The sequence below is a fragment of the Brassica napus genome, chromosome C3, assembly GCF_020379485.1.
Source record: "Brassica napus cultivar Da-Ae chromosome C3, Da-Ae, whole genome shotgun sequence".
NCBI lineage: Eukaryota > Viridiplantae > Streptophyta > Magnoliopsida > Brassicales > Brassicaceae > Brassica > Brassica napus.
Window position 1 is genome coordinate 52102764 of NC_063446.1, and position 14134 is coordinate 52116897.

At 35.3% G+C, this 14134-nt stretch overlaps 1 protein-coding gene across 1 annotated transcript; it reads right to left on the minus strand.

Moving 5' to 3' along the window:
• Positions 1–7829: 7829 nt before the first annotated feature.
• LOC106351257 (putative L-type lectin-domain containing receptor kinase I.1) lies at positions 7830–10608 on the minus strand. The gene has a single exon (XM_013791074.3). The coding sequence runs from the start codon at positions 10037–10039 to the stop codon at positions 7991–7993; it is 2049 nt and encodes a 682-aa protein (XP_013646528.1). The 5' UTR covers positions 10040–10608; the 3' UTR covers positions 7830–7990.
• Positions 10609–14134: the final 3526 nt, after the last annotated feature.

A 14134-nucleotide genomic window follows, 5' to 3' on the forward strand; every position in this document is an offset into this window, starting at 1 on the left:
AGGCAAAGACCTCAGCCAAATTCATGAAGAAAGTAGCTGATGTCTTAACCAGGGGAGGAATAGCGGGATGTAGCTCAGCAGACTTCGCTTTCGCGAACACCTCAAACCCCCAGCCTCCACCTCCGCCTGATGCTCTTGGCTTCCCCCTCACTGCTGCGCAGCTTCAGCGTAAGAGGAGGAACCCACCCACTCAACCTTCCACTTCTGGTAACAAGTCCCCCTCCCTCGCTTCTTCTGATAGTGAGGTCGAGATTGACGAGGTTGAGAGCCAACCATGGTATGGAGGCTCCGGTTCAGCATCCGGTGGTTACTACACCTCCTTCCCACCTGACGACGACGATGCTGGGGCATCTGCCCCCACCTACTATCCATAGGAGGTACTTCTTTCTCTCCCTTGTATATACCATTTCCTTTTTGCATATTCGTTTTATTTTCGGTATCTCTCTCTTTACTTGACAACACAGAGACTGTGTAACTTAAGTTTGGGGGAGGTACCAAGCATTTGATCATGTTTGCTTTGATGTTGTTTCATGAGTCATGCATTGCATACCTATTTGCATAAAAAAAAAAAAAAAAACAAATTCATTTAGTTTGCATCATTTTGCATTTCTAGGAGAGTCTAGGGCATATAGGTTGCATTCACTTGCATTGGGAGCAATGATTTTAAATGCCTTATAAAGAACACTACGTTTCACCTGAAAAGCTATGCACCTCTCGAAAAGACTTGTATGTTTCGTGCCTTGAAAACTCTGCTTGAAACTTGTTGATTGCTGAAACCTAGTCTTTGAAGCCAACTACAACCCTATTTGAACTAAACGAACTTAATGCTTCTTGCTTAGGGTCCTTTGTGTACTGAGTCATGGCTATACACACTTGAGTTGTCACATCTTTTATGCCAATCTTTTTTGACAAACTCTAGTGGTAGACCACTCCCAAAAACCTTTCCCTCCTTTTAAGCTTTCATTGTTTGATGAGTGAGGCCTTCTTAGGAAAGTTTTACATGTGCGTAATGTTGAGAGTATCGGGAACGACAATGCTTGATCTTCATTCTTGCTAGATTAGGCACGTCATTGTCTAGCCATAGATGGGGGTGAGTGTTGTAAAGTTTGATTTGGGAGTATGAGAAAGTGGAAGGAAAAGAGTGAACTCTTGTGCTTAATTGACTAGTCTTTATGGGATAAGTTGAGAAACTTCTAGCTCAGTTTATGAAAAGCCTTGGCCCCCGAAAAAAAGAAAAAAAAAAGAGAAAGGAAAAGAAAAGAAAAAATATATATATATGAAAAAAAAAAAGAGAAAAAAGGAAGAAAGGGGGCTAGCAAAACTGTTTAGAGCTAAGTTTTGTTTTGAAGTTAAGAAAAATCCTTATGAGATTTCAAAGAAAAGTGTTTTGTGTGCAGGGCATTCTTGAGATCTTTTGGTAAGAGATGTGAGTTGGGCTTGACATTGGGGAAAGATTGTGTAATTGTATGTTTGGGAAAAGGGTAGAACAATGGAGATTGAGCATTGTATGCATGAGTTGGTCCCTTTCTTAGATATATTATGTGCAATGTCAAGGCTACTTGTTTCGAGAGTAAACCACCTTAAAGATTTTATGTTTCGAACCTCTTGAATCACTTGAATAAAAGCCTTCCCTTACCCAAATGACTTGGACCGACTGACCATTTGCAAGAATTCACTAGATGTTTTGTGCTTAATGAATGTGAGAGTTGGTTGATTTGAATGTGTGGATGCTTGATGATGAGTGTAGGGGCAAAAGGAGTTGAGATAGGCCTAGAGAAGCTAGAGTATAATAAGAGAGTGTGCTAATTGTGTTTGCTAGTTGTGTTTCTTTTGGCTATGAGCTCCCACCTTCAAACCTCTCTCCCTATGAGTTCTAGAAAGTTCACTTGTGGACAAGTAAAGAACAAGTTTGGGGGAGTTGATATCTTGCATATTTCTATTGTTTTATCCATTCACCCATGTGCATTTTGATCATATAGATTAGGATTTAGCCATGTTTAGGTTGCATTTTGCATACATGAGTCCTTATCAGGTATTGGAGTACCACATGGAGTTCTTGGAGACATTTGGGTGCAATTGGAGTTCAAAAGAAGTGTTTAAAGTGATCATTGGGCGAGCACCTTACCGGAGCGACCAATCCGGAGCGACACCATCAAGTCGCTCTGATCTCCCTATCAGAGCGACCTTACCAGAGCGACAGGGAGGAGTCGCTCGCGTTTTGATCACCCGGAGACGCGAGAACGAGTCCGGAGCGACCTCTCGCAGCGACACAGCGAGGTCGCTCCCGAAGCATGGAGCGACTTCACGGAGCGACAGGGAGGAGTCGCTCGCGTTTTCATCAGTCGGAGACGCGAGAACGAGTCCGGAGCGACCTCTCGCAGCGACACAGCGAGGTCGCTCCCGAAGCATGGAGCGACTTCACGGAGCGACAGGGAGGAGTCACTCGCGTTTTCATCAGTCGGAGACGCGAGAACGAGTCCGGAGCGACCTCTCGCAGCGACACAGCGAGGTCGCTCCCGAAGCATGGAGCGACGAGCGGAGGTCGCTGCGCATCTTATTTCTGCTCGAACTTATGATTTCTCAAGGGCCTTTTAGTCATTTCATTATGCACGTTTTTATTTTCTAAACCTATGTTTTAATACTCTGTAAGCCACCAGGAGGCAGATCATCTTTTGTTCTTAAGAAAAACCACCAAAAACCTTTGGAAAGTCATCTCTTGAATCAATTGATCAGTTTTGTTATTGAAATTTTGTGTTCTTATATCTATTTTCTGTGTTTCTCTACATGATAAATCTGAAATCCAACATGAGTTTAAGAGGAATCATGGAGATTAGTGAGTAATCACCCTTTGAATTCATGGGTTAGGGAGATTAATGGTGATTAGGCTAGAGCTAGGATGTTTTAGTGTAGATCATTCATATTTCCTTGCTAACAGAGTGAACATAATGCATCTTCTGAGTTGGCCACTCAGTTGTTGATCCTTAGGCATTTCTCACCCGAAAGGTGTTCGAGGAAATGCCCGAGACAACTCTTCTAAGCTTTTAGCATACTTTGCCAAAGACATTTGTTGTTAGAGGTCCTAAGATAGCCATTGGACTTGCTAGTTATGATTGCTTTCATATTATTCAACCAAAGACATTTGATGTTTGAATTGTGTTAGTAAATGAACATTCATCTAGACATAGAGTTTGTTTAGGATTGTGTCTAAGCTTAAGGTTGATAGTTGATTGATCGTTTGCCATCCTTAGTTCGAAACTTGATCACCCGAGGTCTAATCCCTATATCCATGAGTTCTCTTTTCTCATAGTTAAGAAAGTATCATTTAGTTATTCCTTTTAGTTAGTTATAGTTTAAAAACCCTTTTAAAAACCATTGGTTGCACTTAGATTAAGTGATTACTTGCATTATCAGTGCTTTCATATCTCTCAGAACTGGTTCGACAATCATTTATACTACAACATTTGTCTTATGAGCCTTGAAAACTCCTAACATCATAAATCATCTCTACACATTGTCGCAAATCTTGTATTTCATGAAAGAACTAAGCATTTTGAGAGAGATTGTCACCATGTTCGAGATGTTGTCCAGTCCAAGCTTATATTAACGGAACATTTTAGGTCGTAGAATCAATTGGCTGATCCCTATTATAATAATATAGAAGCATTTTTTAAAATTAACCTTTGTTTAGTACTTTATTCACAACTATGTCATTTTACCTGATGTGTCATCACCGCATATTTTTTTTTTTGTCATCCGGAGATTATAATAAAACAGGTGAAAAACATTCAGATACAACTAAACCGACAAGGAACACTTTCCTTTCGGAGCCAGAAGCCGGCAAAGATCGAAATCTTTCCAGAGACATAAAATAAACTACTAGACAACTATATAGAACAGATAATAAGGAAATCTAAGACAAGCCAAAAGCCGAGACATAAGAATGGAAATACTCTTGTGATCGCAGTCCAAAGAGCAGAGCACATCGATCTCCAAACCAAGATAGAAACAAGTCAGAGAAACTTCAGAGAAACATGTAGAGGGCCTGAAAAAGACTTCTATCCAAAGAGCCAAAACGCAAAGGTGGAAGATCCTCAAAGTTCCCAAAGCATCAAGCCAGAACTTACATCAGTCCATCCATATTGTAGCACAAATAAGTCCAAATGGATCTTCAAAGGAAACCAGATGAAAACTCTGAATACTTACCAAAACTGAAGCTATTCCACAAAACTTACACTCGAACAAGGCTTACGAGAATTCCAATGAATCATCCAAGAACTGATGGTGAAATGTTGCGACTGGAAGGAAGGAAGAGCCAATAGACTTCTGATGCCTTATTTGAGAGATTGCCAAACCAAACCCACACAATGAAGAACCCACATCTGAACCGGCAAAGTACTTCCACCACATACCAGAAACCATATAAGGTTTAACAAAGGCAGCTCGAACCAAGCAAGGAAACATCAGAAGGACCATAGCAACTACATTGAACCACCTCAAACGAGCATAAACCATAGAGAAACCCAATGCACAATCAGATTAATATCTCGATTCACAAAACAGAACAAACCAGCAAACATCACACTCATCTTGACTAAACGAAATTAAACTGCTACAGACCAAGCTACAACCTGTGGAAAGCAAAACACGACCCACCCTCCAACGACAAGGCGACAACACTCAAATCCATTCAGATCTACGATCTACTTCCCATCAACCACAGGCGGAGAGAGCACGCCCTTGACATAGAAGCAGACCTCGCCGAAATTGAAACAGCACCCTTCCACTGATCGGCCACCCAAACCACCATCACTGTCGGAGAAGCGTTCCATCACTAACCACCACCGTTCCATCACTAACCACCACCGTCAAAGTTGAAAAGACTACAGGTGAATGATTACTAGAAAAGAGAGAGCAGGGAGGTCATCTCACAGCACGGCGAGGAGCGCCGGCCGGAGACGACCTCAGATGGAAGAGATGAAGCTGAGTCGTGAGAGAGTTTTAAAGGTTTTTTTTAGTTAACAGATGCTCCACTGTCTTTTTCCCTATGATTTCTGACTGCGTACCTTCTCAACCTACATTTAATATCACCCTTTCTTTACTAGATATATTACAAAAGTTTTCATTGGTATCACTAATATATAATACAACGTTATACAATATATATAGTTCGAAACGTGGAAAACATTTACTAACAATTAGAAATAACTATTAAACTGTAGACCCCCTCATTATATTCCCTCACATTTCTAATACTAGCATTATAAATATTTTCTTACAAATAGAAACATTTACTCATATCACTTGTTCACCTTTATGAAATATAAAGCCATTATTTTATTCAGATCTTTTTATTTTCTGTAAAACCATGACTAAGAAACATACTTGATATTTCTATAAAATGGCTAAATGTTGGTTCTGCAAACCTAAAAATCCATTGCATGTACTAGCAATATAAGATTCAAGAAAAAAAAACAGAAAATGAGTTTTATAGCTGAAATATATATATATATATATATATATATATTAATGTAGTTGTATAGATTATCTTTAGTTTTTTTTTTTTTTGATCAAAAGATTATCATTAGTTATAAGTACTTCCTCCTATGTGAAATCAACTTAAGATAATCATTTTATCATTATAATTCAAAGAAGAGAGAAGGAATGAACTATAATTGGGTTTTATATATAACTAGGATTTGGACCCCTGCGGCCCGCGGGGGAAATAATACTAATTTTAAATGTAATTTAAAAAATACTAATTATATAAAAATATTTAGAATGAGTAGGATGATATTTTAAAATGAAACCTCCGGTTAATAATATCTCTGAAATTAAGGCTAGGATTAATATATTTGTAGAATACATAATCATGAAATGAGACGAGATAAACGGTTTATAATGCAATGTTTGAAAGGAACCATGCGTTTGTTATAAATTTTCTCACCCAAATAAAAATACTTATTTTTCTAGAATTTCATTTCTTTGGTAAGATGTTTTCAGAATAAAATTCATAATTTTGGCTTTGTAAATTCTCTCTCTCTTTTTTTGTTTCGTTGTTTTTATGTTGGATTTTCCCAATACGCACAAATATTTATATATAGACGAAAGGCAGAATAGGTTCTGAGATCTTGGAGGTTATAGACAGTTTAAGATTGATTTCAATAATTTGGAGGTCTAAAATAGTTTTTTTTAAATTTAGGGGCTTATTTATATATATATTTAATAATTTTGGGAGCAAGAGGTGAATGTTTCATCCGGCTTGGCCTTGTGATAGTAAGATTTTTAATTTTGCAATGGTTGATCAGATTGCAGTGGTTGATCAAATTTTACAATGGTTAACTATCTCACTGCAATTGGATATTTAAATAGTTGCAAATGTTTATCTAAACATGTACAATTTTACTTTTAAACAATAAATGTTCATCTAAAAAATTACAGTGATTTGCTTACATTATTGAAATGATATAATTAAATTTTCAATAAACACTATATGCTAATTATTGAAATTATGTAACTAAGTTTTCAATAAAAACATAAATCAGATCTTGTACATATAATAGATATATATATTTATTTGTAACCATCCAGTAAATATGATTTTTTGAAAATACACATTATAAACAATCGATAAAAGTAAGGTTAATAATTTTAAATCATTTTAAAATATTAAAATATTTTAAAGTATTTGGGCATTCCAATATGTAAATGAATGTCTTTTTCAAAAATAATCTATCTACTAAATACATTTTTAATTCCAAAATTAGCATGCAATTTTTCATGCATACACATAAATAAATTTACAGAAAATGTTAGCCAAAAGGCGCAACTATTTTAGTGGTGACTTTTCACAATAAAATTTGTTTCTAGTAAATTTTAACAACCAGCTTTATCAGACCATCTCCAACCAAACTGAAAAACACCATTTTAGTGTAGTTGTCTAGTCGGGAAATGATTGGTTTACCGACAGAAGGCGGCAATGGAGAAGCTGCGGGATTGAGGAGGAGGAGCTGCGAGCTGCGGTTACTTTTCTTTTTCCACTTTTAATTAAAATTTTTTAAGAAAATTGATAAAAATCAAACTGGGTTCCAACCAAACCGCAATTACCGACCACAATAACCAGAACTGCTCCACGAAACCCGAACCACATTCAGAATTTTGACTTTTTAAAAATAAACTGAGGCATTTTTGTCAATTCACATTTCATTAAAGGGAGAGGGGCATAGCGACTTCAGAGGCCCATAAGCAATTACTCCATAAGCTGCAGGGGCAGGGAAGATGATGTTCCTATGATCATTATCGAAGAGAAGGTAACAAAGGAGAGAAAAAAAATCAGATTTTGGAGAAAATGAAGCAGAAGAGTTGGGAGGAGAAAGTCTGAAGCGTGAAACGATACATGTTTCTATGTCTTTTCTCTGCATCAGCTGAGGTGAGCCAAACTGATAATTTTCATATAACTCATACGAAAGTCCACTCTATTTTAGCAATGGTGACAGTGGTAAAATCAAACTTTCTCATTGGTTGATTTTTCATGCATACGTGGATAGCTTAAAAGCTCACCCTCAATCCTTTTTATATATTGGGATTCATATATTTTTATAATAAAATTCTTAAATTATTAATAACAAAATTTTCAATGGGGATTCTTAATAGGTTTAAAATTTATAATTTTTCTTGCAAATTTTTTAAAATTAAAATATGAAGTTCTCAATTCTTGTTCAATATAATTTTTGAAATTAAGATATTTATGTATTTTATATGTTATATGGTATATAGTTATATATAAAAGTATTTATAATGTTTGTAGTATAGATTTATAAAACACCACCTAGTTCACAAAAACAATACATGTCATGTAGAGAAATATTTATACATCTTCCTTTTACATAGATTACTTGTGTCCCAAATAAAGATTTCTCTACAACAGAACTAATACAATTATACAGAGTTTATAGATTAAGGACAAAGAGACACGCGATCGAGTTGTCAGATTTCATCTTCCATCACCATACATGATTGTGTGAGAAATGAACATTGAGTTGTTGGCAGGGGAAGAAGAAACCGATGGTGGTGATGCTGATGAGATCCCTGAAGTGGAAGTAATTGCCAGGGAAGGTACTCTCATTAACACTGGCGTGGAAACTCCAATTCCGGGAGTATCTGGAGATAAATCAGGCAACATTTGGTGTCTGTTTAGGTATTGCACCACTTGTTCCATTGATGGTCGTGAATCAGGTACAATTCTTGTACAGAACAAGCCGAGTTTCAGAACCATTTCGACCTCCCCGGGTATGAATTTACCTCCCAATCTTCTATCTATAGTATCAACTAAAGAGCCCCTTTTCCAGCATTCAACAACCCATTTGACCAAATGTCTCTTCTCAACCGGCATCTCGGGATCAAATGGTCTCCTCCCACACGTTACTTCAAGCATGAATGCACCAAATGCATACACATCGGTTCTAGTTGAAGTTCCTGATGATGTTAGCTCGAGGGCCATGTAACCTATGGTTCCAACAGCTGCCGTTGCTGAGAGGTTAGCTCCGCGGTCATCAAACCTAGCCATCCCAAAATCTCCTAAAAACGCTTGTAAGTTTCCATTTAGCATGACATTAGAAGCTTTGATATCTCGGTGCAAAACAACTTGACTAGCTCCCGTATGCAAGTAACAGAGCGCAGATGCAATATCTCTCAAAATCGCAAGTCTTTGAGACCACGAAAGAGGTGGTTTATCATCTTGAAACAAATATTGATCAACGCTACCTCCTTCCATGTACTTGGAGACCAGCAACAACTCGCCTTTTCGCCTGCAATACCCTAGAAGAGGAACCAAGTTCTTGTGCTGTAAACTTCCCATCGTCACAACTTCAGCAACGAACTGTTTCATCCCTTGCTCAGCATCGTGTGATAGTCTCTTAACCGCTATATCTCCTACAAGAGGCATAGTTCCTTTAAAGACTTCTCCAAAACCTCCTTTTCCAAGACGGCCATCTCTTTTAAACCCTCCTGTTGCTTTATATAAAGACTTGTAGGTATAGCGAAGTGGACCGTATGGCTTTTCCCATGGCTCTTTGACTTCTGCATACTTCTTTCTCTTGTACACACAAACTCCTACAAGAACAGCCATTACTAGGAGTCCGAGTATAACCAGTAGAATAATAAGCAGAGAAGATGTTTTCTTCGGTATCTTGGGACGAGGGACCGTGGGAAGTTTAGAGAAGTCAAGGCTCTGTAATGAAACTCTGCTTGTGCTGAAACTCCATCCTAAGATGTACTGGTAACTGATCAGTGACCCAGTTGCTGCAGAGAACCCGACAAATGCTTTTCGATCCGGGAAAACTGATGTGAGATTGATGTTTCTTGACAAAAGAGGCTTACTTGGCTTCTGGTTTCTTAGAGGAGCTAATGTAACATTGAGTAGAGTATCTTCGTAGTCAATCCACACCTGGATTGGATCTCCACTCAAGAGTGTCAAGCTTTTGTTCGTTCCTTCTCTGTCGGAATAATAAGATGCTGGAGCAGACACAACAGAGTGGAGATTGTTTTCGTCTATACCGACATGGTTTTTGTCGATGTCGTCAAACTCTGCGCTTTCGACGGTGTCGAGCTCGATAGCTAGAATCTGAGAAGAAGGAGACCCATTAGTTGAGATGTTGAAGAGTCCTAAGTATTGAGTCGGGTCTGCTTGTGTGAGATCCTTTGAAGAGGATAGAACAAAGGCAATCCCGTGACCACCGTCAGCTCCTGGTTTAGGGACTAAAGCGCAAACGAAATGAGTCCAGAAAGATAGAGACTGTGATGAAGAAGCTGAACCAAAATCGAACGGACGGTTGAAGAAAGCATGACCCTTTTGCTGAGCCGTGGCATCGGTTAGCTGCAACAGTCCACCTGGGAGTTGGATTTTTGCAAGACCGTCAAGGAGAAGACCGCCTTGGCCTTGGTTAAAGCCGTTGTAGACGAAACTTAAGTCTTGTTGATTTGAAAAGCGAATCAAATTAACAAACAAGATTATAGAGAGTAGAAGATGCAATCTTTGAGCCATTGGTTAACGAAACACAAGAGGTAATAAGCCTTGTTTGATCAGGTCATATAATGCATAAGGGAGAGACTCAAATGTCAGTTTCGACGTTCAAAGTTCAGGAAAAATATTCCCTCTAGGCATATATCAGAGAGTTGACTTTAGAATTGTTTTATATCTAACCGTGAGAGTTACTCTACAAATAATATAGTCTTCTCTGATTAAAAAAAAAAAAAACTACTCAAAACTAAAAAGTCATTAAGAAAAGTATTTGGTCTACTCTCATTTTAACAATATCAAGTCGGAGTAAATTAAAGCGAAATACCCTCAAAGGAAACAATTATTGGGCATGAAACGTCTTGAAAAGACAAAGACTGTGCAGCTATACGACTTTAGTTAGAGACGAAGGTGTGTTGTGAACTTGTGAGTGATTGAGTTGCGAGGCCAAGGGAAGAAGAAATGGGGGTAACGTGCTTAAGAAGCATCCGGTAAAGGCCCTGCTCTCTTTGTCAAACCCATGCTTGCTCTATACACGAACCGAGTTATCCGAATTGATTATTGAAGGTGTGGACTTGGGTTTTTTTTTTTTTTTGACAACCAACTGCTATCAAATTACCTGTTTGCATAGTTTAATTTAAAAAAAAAAACAATTCAACACTGTCTAAATCATCCACAATTGTTTTAAATATCTGAATCCAAATATGATATTTATCATTTTGGATAGTGATTTTAAATATTACATTTAACATTTAGGATCTGTAAACAGAGCACCGAAACATGTATATGTTGTTTGAAAATTTGACTGGTATTTACAAAAAATTTCTCACACAAATTCTTGACACAAAACTCCACATAATCTAGTCGAATCTCCACTCTAACTATTTTAAATACAACTTCAGATGATCCCATTCTCATAATCTTGAAATTACTAATTTGATGTGAATGTCTATAACACAAGATCTTTTGAGTTGAAAGGATATATTAAAGTTAAGTGTTGGCAGTACAAAGACACACACACACATATATATATTTTTTGTAACATACGTCTCATTTTCAGTCGAGGACGGCGTGCCATAACAATAACTCATGTCTCAATAACACAAATTGTTGAAATTTAACTTTGCTAATTATTAAAAATAAATCTAAAAGTCCAATAACCGCAATAACACCGAAATAAAGTCGATAAAATCTTAAAACAAAAGTCTAACGAACATCATATATTCTCAAGGGTATCCTCCCCATATATAATACTGATATTTTTAACAACATAATTATTTGATTAAATTTTAAATTTAAAAGAAAGCTAAATTAATTAAAACATGACATGTGTTATGAGTTTCTCAAATCAGCCATACCATATGGTACTGGTCATTTTTTGAGTTCTTGCCATTCTTTGACTTATTTTTCACTCTATTGTTCTTGTATTTTATCTTAAAAGTTCTTTATTTTTTCATATGAAATCTCTGATTTTGTTTTTGTTGTAATATGTAAAACCTTTATCAATTCATATGAATCGTTACACAAATAATATTGAATTTCGTTTAGTACTATGTATATATATAGCAATAAACATTTCAACAACAATTATAAATATATATGAATTTCATATATTAGTAAACATTCATAATTTATAAATTTTACTAATGACCGCATATGCAGGCCATCCATTTAGCCTTTAATCTAAACTAAACTAACCATACTACATGCTAATTGTTATTTTTGAGTTCTTATCATTCTTTGACTTTTCTTTCTCTCTTTTATTCTTGTATTTTACTTTAAAAGTTCTTCTTTGTCTCTTTATATGGATTCTTTGTTTTTGTTTTGTGCTAGTATGTAAAAACTTTATCTCTTAATAGAAATATTTTTAAAAATGATATTTAATTTAGTTTTGTATTATATACATTTATATACATCAATAAACATTTGAACAACAATTATAAATATTAATTTTATAAGTAATAAACATTCATTTAATTTATAAGTATATTAATAGCCGCACATACATGTGGCCATCTACCTAATTTACCTTTAATGTGACTAAACCATATCTATTAACAGATTAAAGTTGCAATTTGTTTTATTCATTCACTTATAAAAAAAAGAATTTCATATTAGTACTATAAGGTATGGATGGCTTTGTAAATTAATCTCTTTTAGTGTACTCTTCTCACTTTCAATTTATTTTTTGCATCTAAGCAGAATGAAAATATATTTTAGCTTGTAATTTAAACAAAGGCATAAAAGAGATTAATTTACTGATTGAAGTTATATTCTGTTTTATTCATATACAGTTATAAGTAATAAAATTTCATATAGTATTTGAATTATATTAATGGTCGTACATATATGTGTGCCATCCACAGTGTTTGCTTTAAATGTGACCAAACCGTTTTCATTAACATATTAAGGGTAATTTGTCAAAATTTACACAAAACTTGATTTTAAACCCAAAAGTATACTCAAACTTCAATCAAATGCAAAAATAATCCAAAAGCTTCATAAAATTACAATCATTCTCTTATGACCAAACAAAAAAACAGAATTCATTTTTACGAATATAACCTCGGAAAGTCTTCTAAGGTTCTGTATGTTTGTCTGTGAGAAGACTTATAAATTAAATTATATAAAAAAATATTCTGATGAAAGAAAATTGAAATCATGTAATTGCAAATTTTTGTAAATGAAATAAATTAAGATCTAGTAAAATTGAATTGTTTTCAACATAGATGAGTGAATGTAATGTGTCATGATATTTTTTGGTTTAGGGTTTAGTAACATATGTTGTAGTATTTTTTGTATTCTTAGGGTTAGATCTTGGAAGTTTAAAATTTTTTTTTTGAAAAACTAAATTTTAAGTTTTGATTTATATGCGTTTAGTTTTGTGTATATTAAACATTTTTAAAGTTGATTTTAAGTTTTGTGAAGTGTTCGTTTCCACTTAGTTAGTTATTTTGAGTTTAGAGTTTACGTGACTTAAGTTTTCCGACAAATAATGTACTAGAAGACTTTCGCCGGAGTCTTCTGGGCGAATAGTAAATTTAAGGTCTAGAAGACTTTCAAGTAAGTCTTCTGAATCAAAAATATTTAACATTATTAGAATTTTTGTCTCTCCATATAAAAAAAATTTACACATTTTTCTTTTCCTCCCAAATGGGTGCTACGAAAATATAATATTTCTCATTCTAAAACTCTCTAATCTCTTTGAACTTAAAAACATCAAACTTTATATCAATTTCTCATTTTTATCTCATGTCTTTCTCACTGATTTATTTTGTTTTTGCAGGTTTTTTATTACATGGATATCATCTTCTGCTTCTTTAAATGTAAATCTATATATTATATTTTTCATTTGGTAACCTTTTGTTACTTAAAGCTCTTATCTTTTGAAATCTCTTTTTGTTGCTTAAAGCTCTTATCTTATTTTGAAGCTTTTCTCTTTTGAAGTCATTCGAATGCTTTTGAATATGCATGTTTTTCAGATCTGAGCCAAATTTTGGAAGACTTCCAGGGAAGTTTTCATGGAAGTCTTCTAAGATATAATGCACTGAAGTCTTCTGACGGAGTCTTCTCCCATGTCTTCTTTTTCATAACAGATCTGAACGTTTTGATACGTCTCCATGTCTGATTTTTCTTCATTTGGTAACCTCTTGTTGTTTAAAACTCTTACATTTTTTCCCAAATTATGTTCCGAATCTTTGATTTAATTTCAGATTTGGAGCTATCAAAGTGGAAGAGCTCTTTGATCATCTGGTAAACAGAGTGTCTTGAAACTGATAGAAGTTTCAAGTTTGAGGTAGACTTCATGGAAGACTTCATGCATGCAATGTCTACATGGAAGTCTTCCACGGAATCTTCCACGGAGTCATCCTGGTAGTCTTCCACGGAGTCTTAAAAAAACTGAAACCTGAACATGAAGACTATCAAAGTTTATGATGTGTATGTCCGGTGGAGTCCAAACTTATCTATGTGGAGGAATGATTTATATCTCCAAGTGTAATAGTTTTGTTTATGGTTTGTTTTGTGATTTGTAAGTGCACTCTTTTAGTTGTCGATTCTTTTGTAAATTTGAAAATTCGTTAATGAAAAATTGGTTTATATATTCATGTGTACAATATTATC

What these genes read in the sequence shown, in the direction of transcription:
- LOC106351257 (XM_013791074.3), bottom strand. Translation starts at nt 10,039, where the DNA reads ATGGCTCAAAGATTGCATCTTCTACTCTCTATAATCTTGTTTGTTAAT.